Consider the following 17,696-nt stretch of genomic DNA (forward strand, 5'->3'; position numbering starts at 1 on the left):
TCATGTAAATCCTGAAGTGCCAGCGCTCTGCAATTATTTTCCTGTGCAATGGAAACAGAACAATTAAGGGGAGCAATTAGTTACCGTTAGTTAGTATGGATGGTTCTGCTACTAATCTTGTGGGTTTTTGTTTGCTTGTTTTTCATAGAAGCATGCATAGCCTGCACAATGGGGTGTGTGTGGGGAAGGTGAGACACACAGTGCTGTGCAGGAGTGTGTAGCTGTCCCGCAGCTGAAGGAAGAAATGTGTTTCCAGGAGCCACGGGCCACTTGTAAATGCCAGAAACACCCTCTGCAGGATGTCTTGTCTACGAAAGAGCAGGGAAGACTGTGTTTCACCACCAGCATACCACACAGATGACACTACAGCTGTATTGCAGGACACTGAACATCCTCATTAGCCACTGCTCGGGTTACCTCCAGCAGCTAGCTGCCTCTGGAAAGCTTCCCAACTCCACACTGGGGAGCATCTCCTACAAGTTCCAGGAAGAGCTAGATAACAAGGCAGGTGCCCTGGTGATCCATCTATTTGGGAATTGGTAAAGTGGAGACTGTTTTCCAGCCTAACACAATTATAATCAGGGGCTGTCTCTGTAGCCAGTTAACGCCACAGCAACTTACCTCAGTAACAAGCTTCTGCTTTTAAAGAAGGCTGGTACAAAATGTTCATTTTCACCTCAAAAATGGGAAATTCTGGATGGGGGATTATTCCCAAGTGAGTTTAGAAGCTTATAGCAGTGAGCTTGGCCCTGCCCCGTCCTGGATGGGCGGATTTGGGGCTGTTCAGCTACTTTCGGAGCTTCCCCTCTCCTCTCCCTCCTGCTCGGTTCCCCAGTGCCCCCTGGTGGATAACGAGGGGGCTCCAGGGAGGGGGCTGAGCCGGGGGGGGGGGCTGCGCTGAGCCGGGACCGGGCCCCGCTTGGGGAGCCCGGAGCCTCACCGGGAGCCTCCCGGAGCCCCCGGGGTGGCCACCGGAGAGCGGCCTCGGGGCTACCGAGCACGCAGGCGCCGCCGAAGCCGAGCTGGGCGGGCCCGGGGGCGGGCAAAGGCCGGGGCCGAGGCCGGGGGCTGGGGCCAGGGAGGATGAATGAGGCCGAGGGGCTGCGGCAGCGCCGGCCGCTCCGCCCGCAGGTCATCACCGAGGATAGCCCGGCGCAGGAGGCCAAGGAGGGCAGGTGGGGCTGCAAGGGGGTGGGGGGAACCGGCCCCGGGCACCCCCGAGGGGTTCGTGCAGGGCTGGGCTCCCTGGCAAGCGATGGCTCAAGGGGTGGCTGCTTTGGGGGTTTTCTGGCCTTTTTTGACCTTTTTTCCTCTCTTTTTCTTAGAGCTGGTTTAAACGCAGCTCGTGCTTGGTTAGCGAAGCGATGCTGGTGACGGTGCTGTATTTGCGGGTGTGTGGGCACCGTGCAACGGCTTGGTTGGGGTCTGGGAAGGGCTGCAGGAGGAGGCTGTGGTTTAACGAGCAGCCTGCGTGCGTTTCAGACTCTTGTAATACCTTTGTGAAAGCGTTGTTTGCTTGCGGCGAGGTTCAAAGTTCCGCCTGTAGCTTTCTGCGCAGGCATTTTGTGCAAAGTTGGCTTGGCTGTAACAGCAAGGCGGTAGCTGCAACCAGAAAGCAAGGTTTGGGCCCTGCTGAATGACCTGTGTGACGACTAGCAGCGCTCTGGCTCCCCGTGTCTCCTCTTTGAGCACCTCACAGGTTCTCCTCTCTGCCCTTCGGGGCCATCAGGCCGAGGGAGGCGCTTCTGGCTGTGCGGTGACCTGCACGCACAGACCCCTTTCCACCAGCATCACTCAGCACGTCTTCCTGGATTCACCCTCCCTTGCTAACTTTTCTCAAATCAGTTGTGTTTCTAGGACTCCAGCAGCGATCCAGAGTATTCATCGCCCCAGCAGGTCCTCAGGAGGATGAGGCGGCCCCAGGTTGCCGGCTGTGGTGACCTCTAGTGTCTTCTTGTCAGCCTGCTGTCTTCAAGAGCTGGTGCAACAGCCTCTCTTCTTTGGTTCTCAGTGCCAACTGACTGACTTGTTATACCCAGAGCCCTGGGAAGTTGTATCCTTGAGATCTGTGGCTGTAGTCCATGCGAGTTTAATTTTCAGAGATGCAATTAGCTAAGGATCTCCGTTTTGTTTATCAGTGTTAGTAAACTAACTTCAGTGTTTCTTTCTAGTGACCAGTCCCTGACTTACAGTTGTCTGCATTCTGTATTAGATATGTTCTATTCGTTTGCTTTTGCAGTGATCCTGAGCATCTGACTTCTCAAGTGTTTGCTGTTGTTTGTTTGCTTTTCTTTAAATTCTTGCGGTTTCAGCAGGATCTAAAGTAGGTCTTGCAGTTTGCAGGCTTGAAGTGCAATTTTGCACGTCACCTCATTCTTCCTGACTCTTTCCTTTATTGTCAATTCCTTGCAAGTTTGAGTGAGGCTCAGAAATATGACCTTTACTAACGCCATGCTTTCAGGAGCTTTAATTAAGTTGGCTTTCGCAGATGAGTTCCCATTCATCTTTATTAGCTTCCTGTTGTGTGAGCTGTTCTCAGCTGTCACAAAGATGCTTAGGTGACTGCTGACAGCACTTTTAATCTCACAGCATTGAGCCATCATCTTTTGAAGGACAGTGGAAGGGCAAGGCTGACAGCTGAAGTCTTTGTATAAACCTGGGGGCCCTCTCATATCTCTTCTACTCTCTCCTTTCCAAATCCAAAGGGAAAAAGACTGGAATGCTGCTTCCCCGAGACATGTAGTGTTAGAACAGATAGTGCTGAAATCTGGTGGTTTATTGCAAGGTCAGCCTGGCCCTAGGGAATTACGGAGAGGTCAGTCAGTGCGGATGAGAAAGCTTATTTGAAGCAGTTTCTGTATCTGCTCACGTCATCTTGGATGGAGACAGGCTGACTGCTGTAACGCTGCTGAAGTGCACGAAGGGGATGCTGCGCTCTTGAATGTGAGAAATAAAATTGATTTATAAGTATGTCTGAGAGCAGGACCCAAGCAGGGTTTGCTGGTGGTGCATCCTTGGAGTGCTTACCTCATCACAGCCTAGGTCTAGGCCTAGCTCTGTGCTTTCTGTCCCAGCAGGTAACCCCAAAGGTTACCTTGAGGCTGATGCCAGTGCTGTGTGCACATACCTTTAGCTCTCCAGCAGTGGTATTTGTGCTCTGGGCAGTAGTTCGTGGTTTGTTCTGCCTGGATGATGTGCTGTCCTTCACCAGCCGAGTGGAACTGGTCCAATCGGGCACTGTTGGCCTTCATTTGTTTCATGCTGCAAAGAGACTGGCTGGCTGCACCAGTGAATATTTGAGAGTAGCTAAGATTGTGGGAGCTGCTTTCCTAGTTCAAGGCTAGGATTTATTGACTGTGGCTTTGTGCTTGGTTCTGTAAATGCCTGAGGCTTCTAAACTAGTTGAGAGCAAAATGTTTAATTCCTGTGAAAAAAACAGTTTTTGCTGTTTTACTGTGTGTTAGTAAATAGATGATGCTTAATTTCTTCTGCATGCTGGGGTCAAGTTTTGAACCAGTTTTCGCTAAGTCAGGGAAGGATTCAATTAATCTCCTCTGATCTTTGTTGCATAGTTGTTTGAACTTTTTCATCTAAAATTTGTACCTAATTAATTTGTGTTACTTGAAAGATTCTGAAAGGTGTAAGTTTAACTTTGTGCTGGGATAGAAGCTGCTACCAAAACTTTAATTCAAGTAAAAAAAAAAAAAAAAAAAAAAAGCACAGATTAGTGGTTTTCAGTCAGCTGTAACTTGTAGCCTGCATGAAACCTGTATGTGATACCACTCTCATAGTATGCTGTTACGCTGAGGTTGGATAAATGTCCCTTTCTCTTATACTAGCCCCGTCAAAGCGGATCTTTAAGGGTATTTGAGATGGTGGTTGAGCAAAAGTATTTGTGCTTCTGTTTGTAAAGAAAACAGGCTGTTAAATATACATATAAATATTAGATCGTAAATCAGCTTAGTGTGTTAATCTTATTTCTTGTCTGTTCTTGGCAGCACTTACAGCAGCAAGGTGTTCCGTGTTACCTTCTTGACTTTGGCTGCAACTCTAACTGTGCCCCTTCTTGGAGCAACTGTTCTGCTGGATTGTCCTATAGACCCCCAGCCTATAAGGTAAGTTGTTGGTTTGTTTTGAAGGCAATATACTGAAACATAGCTACGTGTATGTGTTCTGCTTTTTTTTTTTTTTTTTAAACAAACGAGTCCACAGTGTAAAGTGATTTCAACTGGATTAAGAAATCGGGGAGTGATTGCAGTACTATCCAGTGCCATGGCTTGCTTCACATACCCAGTCTGTTTCTGAGTCATCCTGTGTGGTTGTGTGTACTGATTGTGAATTATTTTGTTTGATCGTTAATCTACAAAATGTTTTTCCCGCTGTCCAAGCTGTCAGCAGGGCTTGTTGTTACTTACGTGTGCTCCTGTCTTCAGGGAGAAAAGAACTGCTCTTTGACTAGGGACCAATCTGTACGGCTGTACCAGAGCTGTACCTGTTTCTGTCAAAGAGAGACTGTTCATCTCAAGATGTAAACTGAAACGATAACCTGACTGGGTTGATTCGGTGCTTCGTACCAGCTGAACCATACGATGATGTTATATTTAAATGCAGATCTCACAAAGCAAATGCTTCTAGGTGACTTCTGCCAGGAAACATCTGAATCAATGTCTGTGTCAAATGTGGAATGTAACAGTGAGCAAGCTACATGAGCAGATGAAAGGTGTGTTGAGCGAAGTTGCATGTGCAACAACACTGACTGCTAGTGTAGTCAGGCTGTTTAGTGCTTCTGGCAGTTTAAAGTAAGTGAAAATGCTCAGTCGGCTAAATATTTATGATCAATGTGATAATTCCTTAATGAAAAGGAAAACCAACACTGCAAATATCTCCAGAGTTGAAAGAAACTGTTAATGTGCTCGTAGTACTTACGAGTCTTGCCAATAAGCTATTAGCCATAAGCTGCCTGATTGCAAATCTTAATGAAATGCTTTTTCCTGTGGCTGGGCTTAACAAAGTATTCTCTGAAATACATTGCAACTAAACAATTTTGGAAGCCAACAGGATATATCCGTAAAGCTTTTCTTATTATATTGTTCTCATCTAATTCTTGTCCAGTATAACAGTATTCTGCATGCTTACATATCTTGCTCTGAGTCCATTTTACAACTATTCTTCTTGTCCAAATCACTGGCTAGTATTGCTTCATGTTCTTAATTAGCTGTTTAGATTTGCTGCTAGGAGTGATTTTGGTCTGTACACCACAGGATAATTCTGTGTGATGTTTATGAAGTGCTTTGAAACAGCTGAAGTAGATGCTGTTTGAAGCAATCCTTTCAGTGAAAGAACACAGAAATTCTGTTCACCAATGATGATGTTATTCCGGTAAGCTACCAGAAAAAATGAGGGATGGGGGCATGAGAAGCAGATGAGATCTGTAAAACTCTGCACGAAATTTCTGCAACTCTGATTTATTCCGAGTTCTTTCTTTGTAAGTCTGTCTCAGATAGTACTGATCCTGGGGAAGATTTTCTGCTTGAAAACATAACTGGCCAAAGTTCCCAGCAAATGAGTTCCTTATCTGGAGAAGCTGTTATCTTCATCTAAAACATCTGATGCTTGGAAGAAGGCATGGAAAACCAATTTCTGATAGCACTGTGCGGGGAACTTTGCTGTGAATCTAGTGTGGGCAGAAGCAAGTAATTCAATTGGTTTTGTTGTAAAATAGTAAAACAGGCTGAAAGGAAGGTTTGCTGTCTGTAACCAGACAGATAAAGTATGTGTTTTTCTCTCTCTTTGCATTATTTGTATTGTGTGCCTGTTCTCTTCAATTGTCATAGCTTTTACAGTTTGCAGTTTCAGTTGACTTTCTTTCCCCTAATTCTAGAAATGTCAATTACATTCACCACATGAACAGTATGGTTGCAGCATAGCTTGTGCTGAAGATGTCCTGGATCCTGTGAACCTGGGCACATTTTGGAGTCAAATGTTGTCTTCTTAAGATTCTACAGGTGGAAGGCATTTGGTGGTGATCATATAGGGGGTTATTTACATTAAAAATTCAAAAATTCTTTCAAAACTTGACCCTGGGAGCTTTAGCACGCTATTGTGCATGAGCAGCTAATGAGCTTACCACCGTGGGCAAGTATGCAGCATTAGTAATGACTTGAAATCCTTAACTCATGGAGACTGTGGCAGTGTGGGTGTGTTTTTAAGAACCTAAAACACTGGAATATTATTTGTGTTTATTAGCACAATTAGAGCAGGTTTTGGAGCACAGTGCTTTGTAGCCTGGTAAGTGAGTTGAAGCTGTGTATGCATTTTGCTCCTAGCTTTCTTCATATTTCTGTAGTTGATTAGAACTCTGTCTGACTTCAATCTGGCTATTTATGTGAATAAGGGCTTGCAAGACTAGACCTTACTTATTATTTTTAGGTTTCGGTTCCCTTTATGCACAACTTACTCCTTTGAGCTGGTCTTTCTCTATAGGAATGCATTCAAATTATGAACCAGAATACATCTTTCAGTGTGGTATGAAAACATGCATGTCGAGTGTTTAAAGTACTGGAACACTTTTTTCACTATTTATTAATTTTATTTATTTATTTTTATTGTGTATTGTAAAATGACAGGCTTTTAAGTTCTAAACCTGTTTTGGTTAGGAACTTGCATCTATCTTTCTGGGAAAAATAATTTTATGTGATGTATAAATAAAACAATGTGCTACAAACAACTTATTCAGCTGAGTAAGAGAAGAGTAACTCTTTTGTGTTGTGGCAAAGCTGAAGCCTTTGCCTTTGTGTAAGGAAGACGAACTGGGAATGTGTTATTGGACTTAAAACAGTTTTCCAGACATGCCTTAAGAATACATGATTTCAGCTTTTCTTTCCACATCAGCAGAACCAGAATTTTTTGATGAAATCCCTGATGAACAAGAGTTGTTTCTTCCAGCTCGCCAGCTGTATTTTCTCTTTTGAAATATGCTGTATGTGAAGCATAGGTCAGGTTTGCAGGAGCTGGTAAACTAGGAAAAAAACAATGATCCAACTTGTTGCTCAAGTGTGTTTGCAGATTGGTGCAAAGGGTCACGAGGTCTGTTCTGTTTTTGCAGTTTGAAGGAACCTCCCCTCCTGACGGGTGTTCTAGAGCCCAATAGCAAGTTACAGAAAGCTGAGCGGCTATGGGAGAATCAGCTGGTTGGACCCGAATCCATCGTCAACATTGGCGGTAAGCACTGACAGAAGCTGCTCAGTAGGCGTACCTTTTATTTTCCTTCTGCTGTATCTTCTAATGAATTAGTAGAATATTTGTATATGTATTTTCCCCAGCAAGAATGCATTCTAAGTTCCTTCCTCAGGTGACAGTTTTGTTACCTAGTTTTGTCAGTCTCATCAGAAACTGTTTAGGAAACCTCCTTGCTTGTGACAACTGAGCTGTGGGTGAAATGAACAACCTGACTGGGAGTAAAGTTTGTATGAATAAATGTTGAAGTCTTATTCCCTTTGAGAAGTATAATTAGCAGACTTAGAACTTAAATTAGAGATGGAAAAGCCCAATACAACAGTCACTTGCCACTTAATCTGGATATGTGGAAAAGTTTACATGCTGTTTGTATTCAGTGCATCTGCCTCATGGCTTGGCATGAATACAGTAATTTAGCAATGCTTTTGGCTTGGGTGGATGTTAGGTTGCTATGTCTTTTGTAATTCTTCTTCAGAACAGATGCAGTGTGGGCATTGGCAGTTTAAACCTCTTCAGTAGTGCTCAGCAGCCTGTGGGACTTCTGAGCACTGTCAGAATTAGAAGTTTTGTCTAGTCAGTCTCTCCTTGAAAAGAAATAGGATGGAAGCAGTACCTGATTATGTTTTGTGGTGATGTAGAAATCTGCCTGCAGGGATCAATTCGATGACTAGTCATTAAGTGGTAACGGTGGTTTTTAGCTGAGGAGTGGGGCCATTTATGGGTGAAAATCTTTATGTCCATCTGCTAACTCCTAAGGCTTGAATCCTTCCTCTTCTTTTTGAGTAGGAAGAAATCTAACCAAGTGCTTTTATTTGCTTTCATCATTTTCCCCTTTCCCTATTTACTCTTGTTCCCTGACTGAAGAGCAAGATTTACAGTATTTTAAACATGATTTCTACTTTGTGCTAATATTTCTATCCCATAGAAGGATGTTTGCCACAGTAGATTTGTGATCAAGTTAATTACATGGGTTGTTTTTACAGATGCGCTGTTTACTGGGACAGCTGATGGGAAGGTTCTTAAAATTGAAGATGGAGTTATACAAACAATAGCCAGAATTGGCCATGGTCCTTGTGGTAAGTGACAGCTCCTGTGACAATATCTGAAAACATCTGGATCAGGACTTGTGTTGATTAACTTGGTGTTTTGTCTGGATTGCTCGTGCAAATGCATGTCTTCTTCTGTAGAGATTTTTCTTTGTGTCGTGGCTAAAAGGCCTGAACTCTAATAAGACTGTGGCATGGATGATGTCAGTAGAATATCCTGCACCTTAACACCAGAAAGAAGATGAAGTTGCCACCTTCCTTCTCTAGAATTTCACCTCACATTTTGTTGTACCAGTTCCCTTCTTCTGTTTGTAAGCACAGTGTGGGGGCTGCATCTGCAGTTACTTGTTGAATTCCACACCTCTCTCCAAACCACTTACTTGCTTCACTTAATGAGTTTCTCACATGAGTGAGAACAACTGGTAGTGGCTTGTTTATTAGTGTTATTAATAACTTGAGTGTTTGCAGCCCTGTGCTGGTCACTGGTTAGGCAGAGGCTGTGGGCTGGAATTGTCGCTCAGCACAAACATACTCAGCATTTTAGGTATTTTATGCGGCTGTTCACAAGATAAGGCTCTGGATGGATCTAGAAGCCTCAGTTTGGCTGCCCAACAAGTAGGCAGGCCTGTTGACAGCTTTGAGGCCAAAAGAAACCAAAGTCTGCTGCCAGCTATTACAGAGCTGGACTTTGTGCTTCTGGGGTCCCAAACAGTACTTGGGCCAGCTGTTAGCTGCTCAGTAGCCTGACAAATGATAGGATTATCTCTAGACTGATCAAAACATGGGAATATCTGTTCCACTCACACCTAGGCAAGTAAGAATCATTTCTTTAATGAATATGTGTATGGTACAGGCCACAGAGTCTTGTTAACCTGTAGTTGAACCTAATGTGGAGAGCCTGAATGCCTTGCATTTATTTATATTTGTAAAACCATTTAAAAATTGTTTCCTAAGGAACCCGTGAAGATGAGCCAACTTGTGGACGACCGCTTGGCATCAGAGTGGGACCAAATAACACCCTTTTTGTGGCAGATGCTTATTATGGGCTCTATGAAGTTAATCCTGGCACAGGTATGACTTCTCTGCTCAGCAGTTCTCTTTTGCTGACAAATCTGGTCTTCATTTGGAGTTTTACCAGACACTGTAGGCTTAACAGCACCTCACTTTTCTTTAGTGGTTTGCAGCTGTGTGGGTGAAACATGCCATGCAAGAACATGACATTTATTTTCCTGTAGCAATCAGTTCCTCTCAATATCTGTCTAGATCAGTGTTACCAGTTGCTTATCTTCTGGTGATCTGTGCTGTTGACTGTCAACATGGGTACCTCAGGATTCATAAGCTTTGTGTAGTTGCTTTAGTTTTCTTAAAGGTAGAAAAATAATCTGCTGTTACATAAGCTTTTTGCCATGTTTGGTGTACCCTCATTTCTGCCTTAATCTTACTTCGTGTTGGTGAAGAGCTCTTCTCTGTAACCCCAATCTGTAGAAGGTGAAGAAAGATGTAGTTTGTGTGGCTGAAGATCAAACTGCTTGCTCCTGCTGAGAAAGGCACTACTGCTTTGTGCCCTTCATTGCATCTCCCTGAGCCAGGTCTCAGTTTCAGGAGCTCTGTTGTCAGAAAACCGTGGTTTGCTTTCTCGCAGGGTTGACTTTTTTTCATAGTTTACATCTCCACATTGGCTCTGGGTGGGGAGGGGGAGGCTGTCCAAATCCCAAGTCAGATGTATTGAAAGGGCTTAGACTGGGGGGCTTTGGAGGAGCGTAATCGAGGTCTCACCTTTCAGATGGTAGGCAGCTACCATATTTGCTCTGTCATGTCAAAAACAAAACAAACAAACACCTGTGCCCAAAGATGACTTTAATAGATTTTGGTCAATTTTTAGAGAATTGATCATCGTAATTTATCTGGTGATGTGCCAACTCTCTTTTCCTATGGGAAAAGAGAGAGTAGTGATTGGCTTGCCTGAATTCTTTTACAAGTCTGGGACCTGAATTTGCATTTGGTTTAACATGACCTTCACAAACGTGAGAAGTTTGGTGCATATCAATAGGAAACACCTACTGTTTCAGCTTTTCTGAGTAGTATTTTCCCCTTGTCATTTACATTGTGTTGAGTTGTTCCATTACAAAACAAAACCTTATTACTGAACAGGGGCAAGAATGGGAAAAAAAAAAAGTGAGATGCTTGCTAATTTTCTATTAATATTTAACTCATTTCCAAGGTAGGACGTACAAAAGCTGGTCTTATGTATCTTTTTTTTCTTTTTTTTTTTTTTTTAAACCAGGTGAAACAAAAATGCTTGTGTCAACCAAAACGCCAATTGAAGGTCAGAAGTTGTCATTTGTGAACGACCTTACAGTGACCAGGGATGGCAGGAAAATCTACTTCACTGACTCCAGTAGCAAATGGCAGAGACGGGACTACTTATTCTTGCTTATGGAAGGCACAGATGATGGCCGGCAAGTATCCCTTCCCCGTGGCCTTTAACTTCATTTAAGCTCATCAGTAGGAATGGGCTTGGCTGCTTCCTTGATCATATATAATAAAAAAAGTTTTTATTTTTATGAACCACTTGTGCAAGCACTGCGCTGCCCAGGAGAGGGCTGAAAAATGCGTGGATGGTGCTGATGAGACCTGCAGCGAAGTAAATGAGATTCCTTTCCTTCCTTTTAGAGGATTGGAATGGAACATCCCTTTTAAAAGGGAAGGTGTTAGCATTATGTTCTACCTAAATCCTTTGTGAATAGGCCACTTGTGATTGGCATTAATTTTCTTCTGTGTTCATAAGCAAGCGTTTCCTGACTATTCTTCCTCTTTAACGTATGTGAAGTGCATGTGACCGGGAGGTAAAAATATGTGGAGAACGAATGCAAGATGACTAAATCTGTTTTCTCTCACAAACATGTATAATGCTTTCTTTTTAGCCTCCTTGAATATGACACAGTAACAAAAGAAGTGAAAGTCTTGATGGTGGGACTGAGGTTTCCCAACGGAGTCCAGCTCTCTCCCGCAGAAGACTTTGTCCTGGTGCAGGAGACAACCATGGCTAGAATCAGGAGGTGAGTGGGACTTCATTGAAATCATTGATATTCTGTATTTGAAGATAAAATGACTGAACTGAATGACTCAAATACCTCCTACACTCCATCCATGGCTAGTTATCAGTGGCAAAGAAAACTTTCCTCTATACTTTTTTTTTTTTTTTTAATTTTCAGTGGACACACTGCACTGCATAATTCTGGGCTCCTTGAGCACAGTGGAGTAAGATGACTTTTTCTGAGGGAGGAGAATACATCTGTGTTGTATTTCCCTGTGCTAAACTAAGGAAACATTGAAGTTATTTTTAAGTGAATTCATTTTTAGACTTGTATTTATTAGTTAGACTGCTTGAGTTAAGATTTCTTAATCTTACTATTTATACCTTTCAGATATTATGTGTCTGGGCTGATGAAAGGTGGAGCAGATATGTTTGTTGAGAACATGCCTGGTCTTCCAGATAATATCAGGTTAAGCAGCTCTGGAGGATATTGGGTAGCTATGGCAGCTGTCCGTCCCAATCCTGGATTTTCTATGTTTGATTTTTTGTCTGAAAAACCGTGGATTAAAAGGATGATATTTAAGGTAAGAAAAAAAAATCACTTTTAGTATAGGAATGGAAGTGATAAATACTTGTCTTGATTCTTCCTCCTCTTAGGAAGATTTTAAATATATATGTATGTATTAGTGTTGTGATTGAAATTGTTGTGGTTGCTCCAGGTAGAGCAGTCTGTGTAAACTAACTTTTACCTCTCTGAGTAGGAGGCACACATCTCTAAGTTGCCATCCAGCTTGATCTCAGAAGAGAAAGGGGGATTCTCTGCCCTAGTCATGCAGCAATACAGGATCTGTATTTGGATATATGAAGACTCCACTTTTATACCTGAGGTGTCTAGGCTACTTATTGCCTGGTGTTTGAAGAGCATTTGGGAAATCTCGTCTGTTCTAACGATTGTCCTAGGCATCCTAGAAGACAGTATGTGTTACATACGCTGCTAGGTGACGCTTCTTGTTCTGACTCGATGTGCCTTTTATGTCACACAACCATTTGAGATAAGGAATAGCAAAAATAATGTATTCTGTGAAGGGCATCTGACACTAAAGAAATGGAGTGGTTCTCTTTACATAATCCAAAGACTTGAAAGTACTACTCAAAACAAAAGCAAACAAAAAACCACCAAATCAACAGGCAACACTTGGCTGAAATGGCACTTACATCCGAAATGAATTCTTATCTGTGCTGTGCTGTCTCTCTAAAGCCTGCTGTTCTTCCTGGTGCAGTGCAGGATCCTTAACAGAGTAATGCTACAGGGAGCAGTGCATGATGTCAGCTGCACCAGAACAAGCTGCTGCTTCCTGTGAGGACATTCAGTCAGCCTAGTATCAGCGTCCATTTCTGCTGGTCATTCCTTTAAATTTGACTTTATTTTTCTCCCAGATGTTAATGTGTTAAGCCTATGTAATAGTGTTTACTCAAAATGTGCTCCTTTGTTTTTAGCTGCTTGGAGGTGCGTGGGATGGTCTTTCACTGTGTAAGTGTCTGACTTCTAATTATGTACAACAGAATCTTTTTTTAACTTTTTTTTTCTTTTCTTTATAGTTGCTGAGTCAGGAAACTGTGACCAAATTTTTGCCCAAGCGTAGCCTCATTGTTGAACTCAGTGAGACAGGGTCCTACAAAAGAAGCTTTCATGATCCCACTGGAATGACAGCAGCTTATGTTAGCGAGGTACATGAACACGATGGATATCTCTACCTGGGCTCCTTCCGGTCTCCGTTTATTTGCAGACTTAATCTTCAGCACGTTTAACCGTCCATACATGATCAAGTGCCACTGTCCTGTAATGCTCTAGAGGTACGAAGGAAGCATGTGTTTGAGACAGTGTGTGACCAAGGAGGAAAAATGAAGACAGCCTGCTAGCGTGTGCAGTAGCACTGTTCTGCTGCCTTAGGAAAATGTACGACTTGCTGTATCTGTCCTCTTCATGGTTTGGCTGTTGGCATGCGTGTTAATGTACGGTGGGGCATCTTCGTACAGTTATATGCTCACACAAAATTGATTGCTTTTACAAACCCAACCCCGTTTGGAGTTTTCTTAAAAAGACATCATCTGTCACCCTTAATGCAACTGTACGTCTTCCTTAGGCCGGAAGGATTTATGATGTATGGAATTTAATCGTGTATGATTTGGATTGAAGAAGGTGTCTTGCATGTGTTTGTTTTAAAGCCAACTGTTTAGGATTGATTACGGTGCATGTTCTAATGTCATCCCGTGGTGCTGTGGTAGAGACAGCAACATCCAGAACGTGCCTAGAAATATAGTTCTACCATTCAGGTTTCTTCAATTCCAGCCTGTGTAATCAACATCAGAAACTGCAGAAAACATTTAATCAACATGAAGAATCTAATTTGATCATTATCTGTGGATTCCTGTGTGTTTTTTTTTTTGTAGCATTGTAGTTGGATGATGAATGAAAGTTGCGTTTTCAATGTTATTAAAGACTAGTTCCAGTGGGTTTAAAGTGGGTCACTTAGAGTGTTACCTCCGTGTTTATCGGGTCCAGTAAGTGTCCTGTTCATTACATAGGTGGCCGTTTCTGAGGGGCATGGGGGGGAAGGAAATCCTCTTCAGCATGCTTTTTATGGAGAAGGGGGAAGGTTTTGGTGAAGGTCCATACCTGAGGGTGGATATGGACTGAAATGTCCTCTGCAAAATCTTATACTACTAGGTGAGGAAAGCTTTGGAGGAAAATCTTGGAACGTGATAGTAGCTCATGGATGCTTCCTGGCATTTCCAGAAGATATTATGTACCTCCTGCATTGACAGATACTCTGGAGAATCCAAGAAATGATTTTCTGACAAGCAATGACAAGGAAATGCTGTTCAGTTTACACTTTCATTAAGTTTCTTTTTTTTTTTTCACCTCATATAGGAACTTAATGGTGTTACTTTAGCAGCTGTGTGATTTTAGTACATTGATTCCTGTTCAGGGACTGAAGATTACTGCTTGTTCTCTTTCTGCCACTGGGTGATAGTCAAACATAGACTAACTCTGTTGCTCTGTTTTCTCACCTTTGAAAAGGAAATGACCAAGATTTGCTTGATGTATAAAGAACAGCACCAGAGAAAGGGAAGATGATGTTGAACATGTCATCTGCTTTCACTGGCTTTCGTTTGCATATCCCTGCAGTAACAGAGACAGGCGCAGAAGGTGATTGCTTTCTGTCAGAGCTCTGTCACTTTGTGCTGTGTTACTACAGACTGCAGCAGCCCTGTGGCAGGTAGCTGATGGGTGCTGGCTCAGGGTGACTTGCTCCCATACAGACTAGGTCACACTCACAAGCCCTTTTGCATATTCCAGTGGCTACTGGGCTTGGGAGGAAGCTCAGTAAGAGGAGAAAGAAGTCTGGCGGATGAGTTGCTGCAGGCTCTGACCTCTGGCCTGGCTCAGCCCTGTCTTAATTATTTGTGGGCAGAGACTGAGTGATTCTGTGGCAAGTGAAAGGCTGAGAAGCGAGACCTGCCTGGTGGACTCTTGCTATGGGAACGCTGAGGAAGGGCTGAGAATGGGGCACTCTTGCAACATTTCTTCCTGGGAAAAGGGCAGGCTGTTTAAGCAGCAGCTGGCTAGCGTTGTTCTGCCAGCCCTTGTAGCTGTTAGTCTCAGTCTCGTGGGACATGAGGATTGAACTTGGCGTGAGCTTAAATCAGGGGTGCCCGGTTGCTGTGGGGCTTGTTTCAGGTTAGTGCTTTGGTGGCCTTGAGGCAAGCATGGCTTTGTCTGTTTCTGCAAAGTTAGCTCTAGTGCTTGCAAAAGTATCTAACTGAATAACCTGTGCTGTCTTTTGTGGTGAAATGGACCTTGGTTGCTTAGACATGCCGCATGTAATAGCTTTTATGCAAGTGATTCCCTTTTAAGATTGCCTTGAACACTTGGGATCCGTGTTGGCCACTGCATCTCAGGGAAGTTCAGTTGTTTCCTCTCCTTGCTGATTGGTGGTACAGTTTTTTTTCTGGCTGGACCTCTCCAGCTGGGCAGAGTGGGACTCCAGCTACTGCTGCTTTAGAAATAACTGCAGGTGGATGAAAGGCAGGCTCTGCACTGACCTGGGGGCAGGAGGGGAGTTCTGGCAGCGGGCTTCAGAGGCAAGCAGGAATTCATCCCCATAAAAGTGTAGTGTCTGATGTTTTGTCCTGCCTCTTGTTGTGTCCCCCTAGTAACAGAAATTGCTGGTTTTGTCTGTGTTTGGTTGGAAAGTAGCTGAAAAGCTGCAATTTAAATGAGTTTGTCTACAAGTGTAGCCTTTGGACTAAGGGTATGAGTGGAATTTTCCTCAATTTAATTTTTCAGATTGTATAAAACCTGTCTGCCCAGCTCCTGTGAACAGGAAAAGTTCATGGGGTCCCAGTCTGGTCTGTGGTTCCCGTTGTACAAAAGCAGAAATACCAGTCAAGTTTGTAAAGCACTGAACGTAAAACTGTGATAGGCTGCACAACTGAGCAACAAACTACATGGGGGCATGCCATTTAGTCAGGCTGTTGGTATTTTGTTTGTCACAAGAAGCTTAAAGCCTCAGCTAAAATGAAATGTTGCTATGAGTTAACCTTTCCTCACAGATGCAAGTTAACCTTTTCCTCTGAGAGGTGATGTGGTCATCTCCTGTGTTTTGGTAATGACCTGAAACTTTTCAGCAAAGTTTTTGCTGAAAATTGGCCCTGGGAGCTCGAGCTCGATCTGAAGCAGCGTGGCATGTAAGGTACCAGGTCTAGGAAAGAGCTGGTATGCTTGACTCTTCCTGGAAAGAGAGGTTCCTGGCCCAACACTGCCAGTGCTTCCATGGCCACTAAAATTGAAAGGAGGCCACTTCTTGAGGATGGCTGCAGTATCAGCAGGCACCTGGGAGGAATTGCAGTACCAGCTAGAGGTGTCATGGTGCAGTTTAAGGCTCTTCTGGTGTGTATCTGAACACAGGGTCTGCATAGCTCCAGTCCAATGAGATCCAAAGTCTGCAGAGGCTCAAAGGAGTTTCACCTTTCCCGAGCTCAGGTGGCGTTGGCTCCCGTTCCTGGTGCAGTGTGCTGGCAGTCCATCCTTGGTGAGCTGAAGTGGGATGCTCTGTAGCTGCAGAGCGCAGGTGAAACAGGTTGGTTGACACACAGCTCTTTCATTGCCTCACCGTGAATGGTTCTTAAGAACAGTGTTTTCATGGAAGCTCAGATGCTTGTAATTGCTGTCAGTTCCTCAGATGCAACCCTCCCAGAGTACGGCAGCAGCATTAAAACGCCTGTGTAACAAACTGGCATGAACTCCTTTTGGTGCTAGTGAGAAGCCTGCTTTTACAGGCTCATTCTACTTCCACAGAAGTGTGAGTCAGGTTTCAGGTGGCTGCTGACACATCTGCCTTGAGCAACTGGGAAAATTGGAAGTGAGGCTTGGAAAAAACAACAGCGCTGCTTTCTCTTGTTTGATCTTGCCAGTGCAGGAACATGACACCTTTGCAGCTCTGGGGCTGGCAGTTCTCTAGAAGTGGGAGCATTTTCAGCAGTGTTCAAAGATTTTGTCAGGACATGATGGTTTTGGTGTCAGGAGAAGGGCTCTGTGGCTTCCTAAGAAGGGCAGAAACCCTCTCTGCACAACCCCGAGAGGGTTCTGAGGGTACATTCTGTGCTTTACCCAAGCTTCTCCAAAACGTTGGGATGCAGAACTGGAAAACAGTGCCCAGTCTCCTGAGGGATGTGTATTTTAAAGATATGTTTTGTATCACCATGTTTTTGTTTTGTTGGTGGAACAGATGTTTCTGCAGGGCAAAAATGTCAATAAAATTTTGCTGAAGCTGTTTAAGATGTTATTCCCCAGCTAACTGCCCTGTCCCCATTCTGGAGCAAGCATACAGTAGATCTGCTGGAAGATGGTGCGTGTATCCCATAACACTTCTGCAGAGGTTGGTATTTCAGTGCAAACAGCTGATAAAATTGATTGCAAGGCCATGGCCCAAGTCTGCTTCCTTTAAATCCAAGTCTGCTTTGAGGCAGTGGCCTTTGCAGGTGGGATGGTGTCTCCTAAACTTCTGTGTCTGTCTACACAGCGGTCACAGCAGAGATCTTTTAATGCTGACACATGGACTTTCTCATCTAGTTTGCTTAGAAAAACTGGTGCTAGAAAAGAATAACCACACAGGGACCGACTGTAGCTCGTTTTGCTTCTTTGTTTGAGGTAAGGACTGAAAGATTTAGCAGTAAGTTGTCACAGTGACCTAAATACAAGTGGTTTCCTCTCAGCCAGCAGAAAGTCATGTCTCCATATAGAGCACTGCCAGTTAAACCTCGCGGTGGTTCTGTGTAACTCCATGCATGACACCCCAGTGTCAACAGGTTCT

The 17,696-nt window shown here is 43.7% G+C and overlaps 1 protein-coding gene across 1 annotated transcript; it reads left to right on the forward strand.

Moving 5' to 3' along the window:
• Positions 1 to 1,017: 1,017 nt before the first annotated feature.
• On the forward strand, positions 1,018 to 13,757 carry APMAP (adipocyte plasma membrane associated protein). Its single transcript, XM_082757742.1, has 9 exons — positions 1,018 to 1,175; positions 3,999 to 4,115; positions 7,106 to 7,221; positions 8,220 to 8,312; positions 9,237 to 9,353; positions 10,567 to 10,741; positions 11,207 to 11,341; positions 11,711 to 11,903; positions 12,919 to 13,757. The coding sequence occupies exons 1-9, from the start codon at positions 1,084 to 1,086 to the stop codon at positions 13,126 to 13,128; spliced, it is 1,248 nt and encodes a 415-aa protein (XP_082613868.1). The 5' UTR covers positions 1,018 to 1,083; the 3' UTR covers positions 13,129 to 13,757.
• The last annotated feature ends 3,939 nt before the right edge of the window (positions 13,758 to 17,696 follow it).

The sequence above is a fragment of the Aythya marila genome (assembly GCF_965140915.1).
Source record: "Aythya marila genome assembly, chromosome: 3".
NCBI lineage: Eukaryota > Metazoa > Chordata > Aves > Anseriformes > Anatidae > Aythya > Aythya marila.

Coding starts and splice junctions, on each gene's coding strand:
- APMAP (XM_082757742.1), top strand. CDS start 1,084: ATGAATGAGGCCGAGGGGCTGCGGCAGCGCCGGCCGCTCCGCCCGCAG. Junction 8,313..9,236: donor AATTGGCCATGGTCCTTGTG/GTAAGTGACAGC, acceptor TTGTTTCCTAAG/GAACCCGTGAAGATGAGCCA. Junction 11,904..12,918: donor TTAAAAGGATGATATTTAAG/GTAAGAAAAAAA, acceptor TTTTCTTTATAG/TTGCTGAGTCAGGAAACTGT.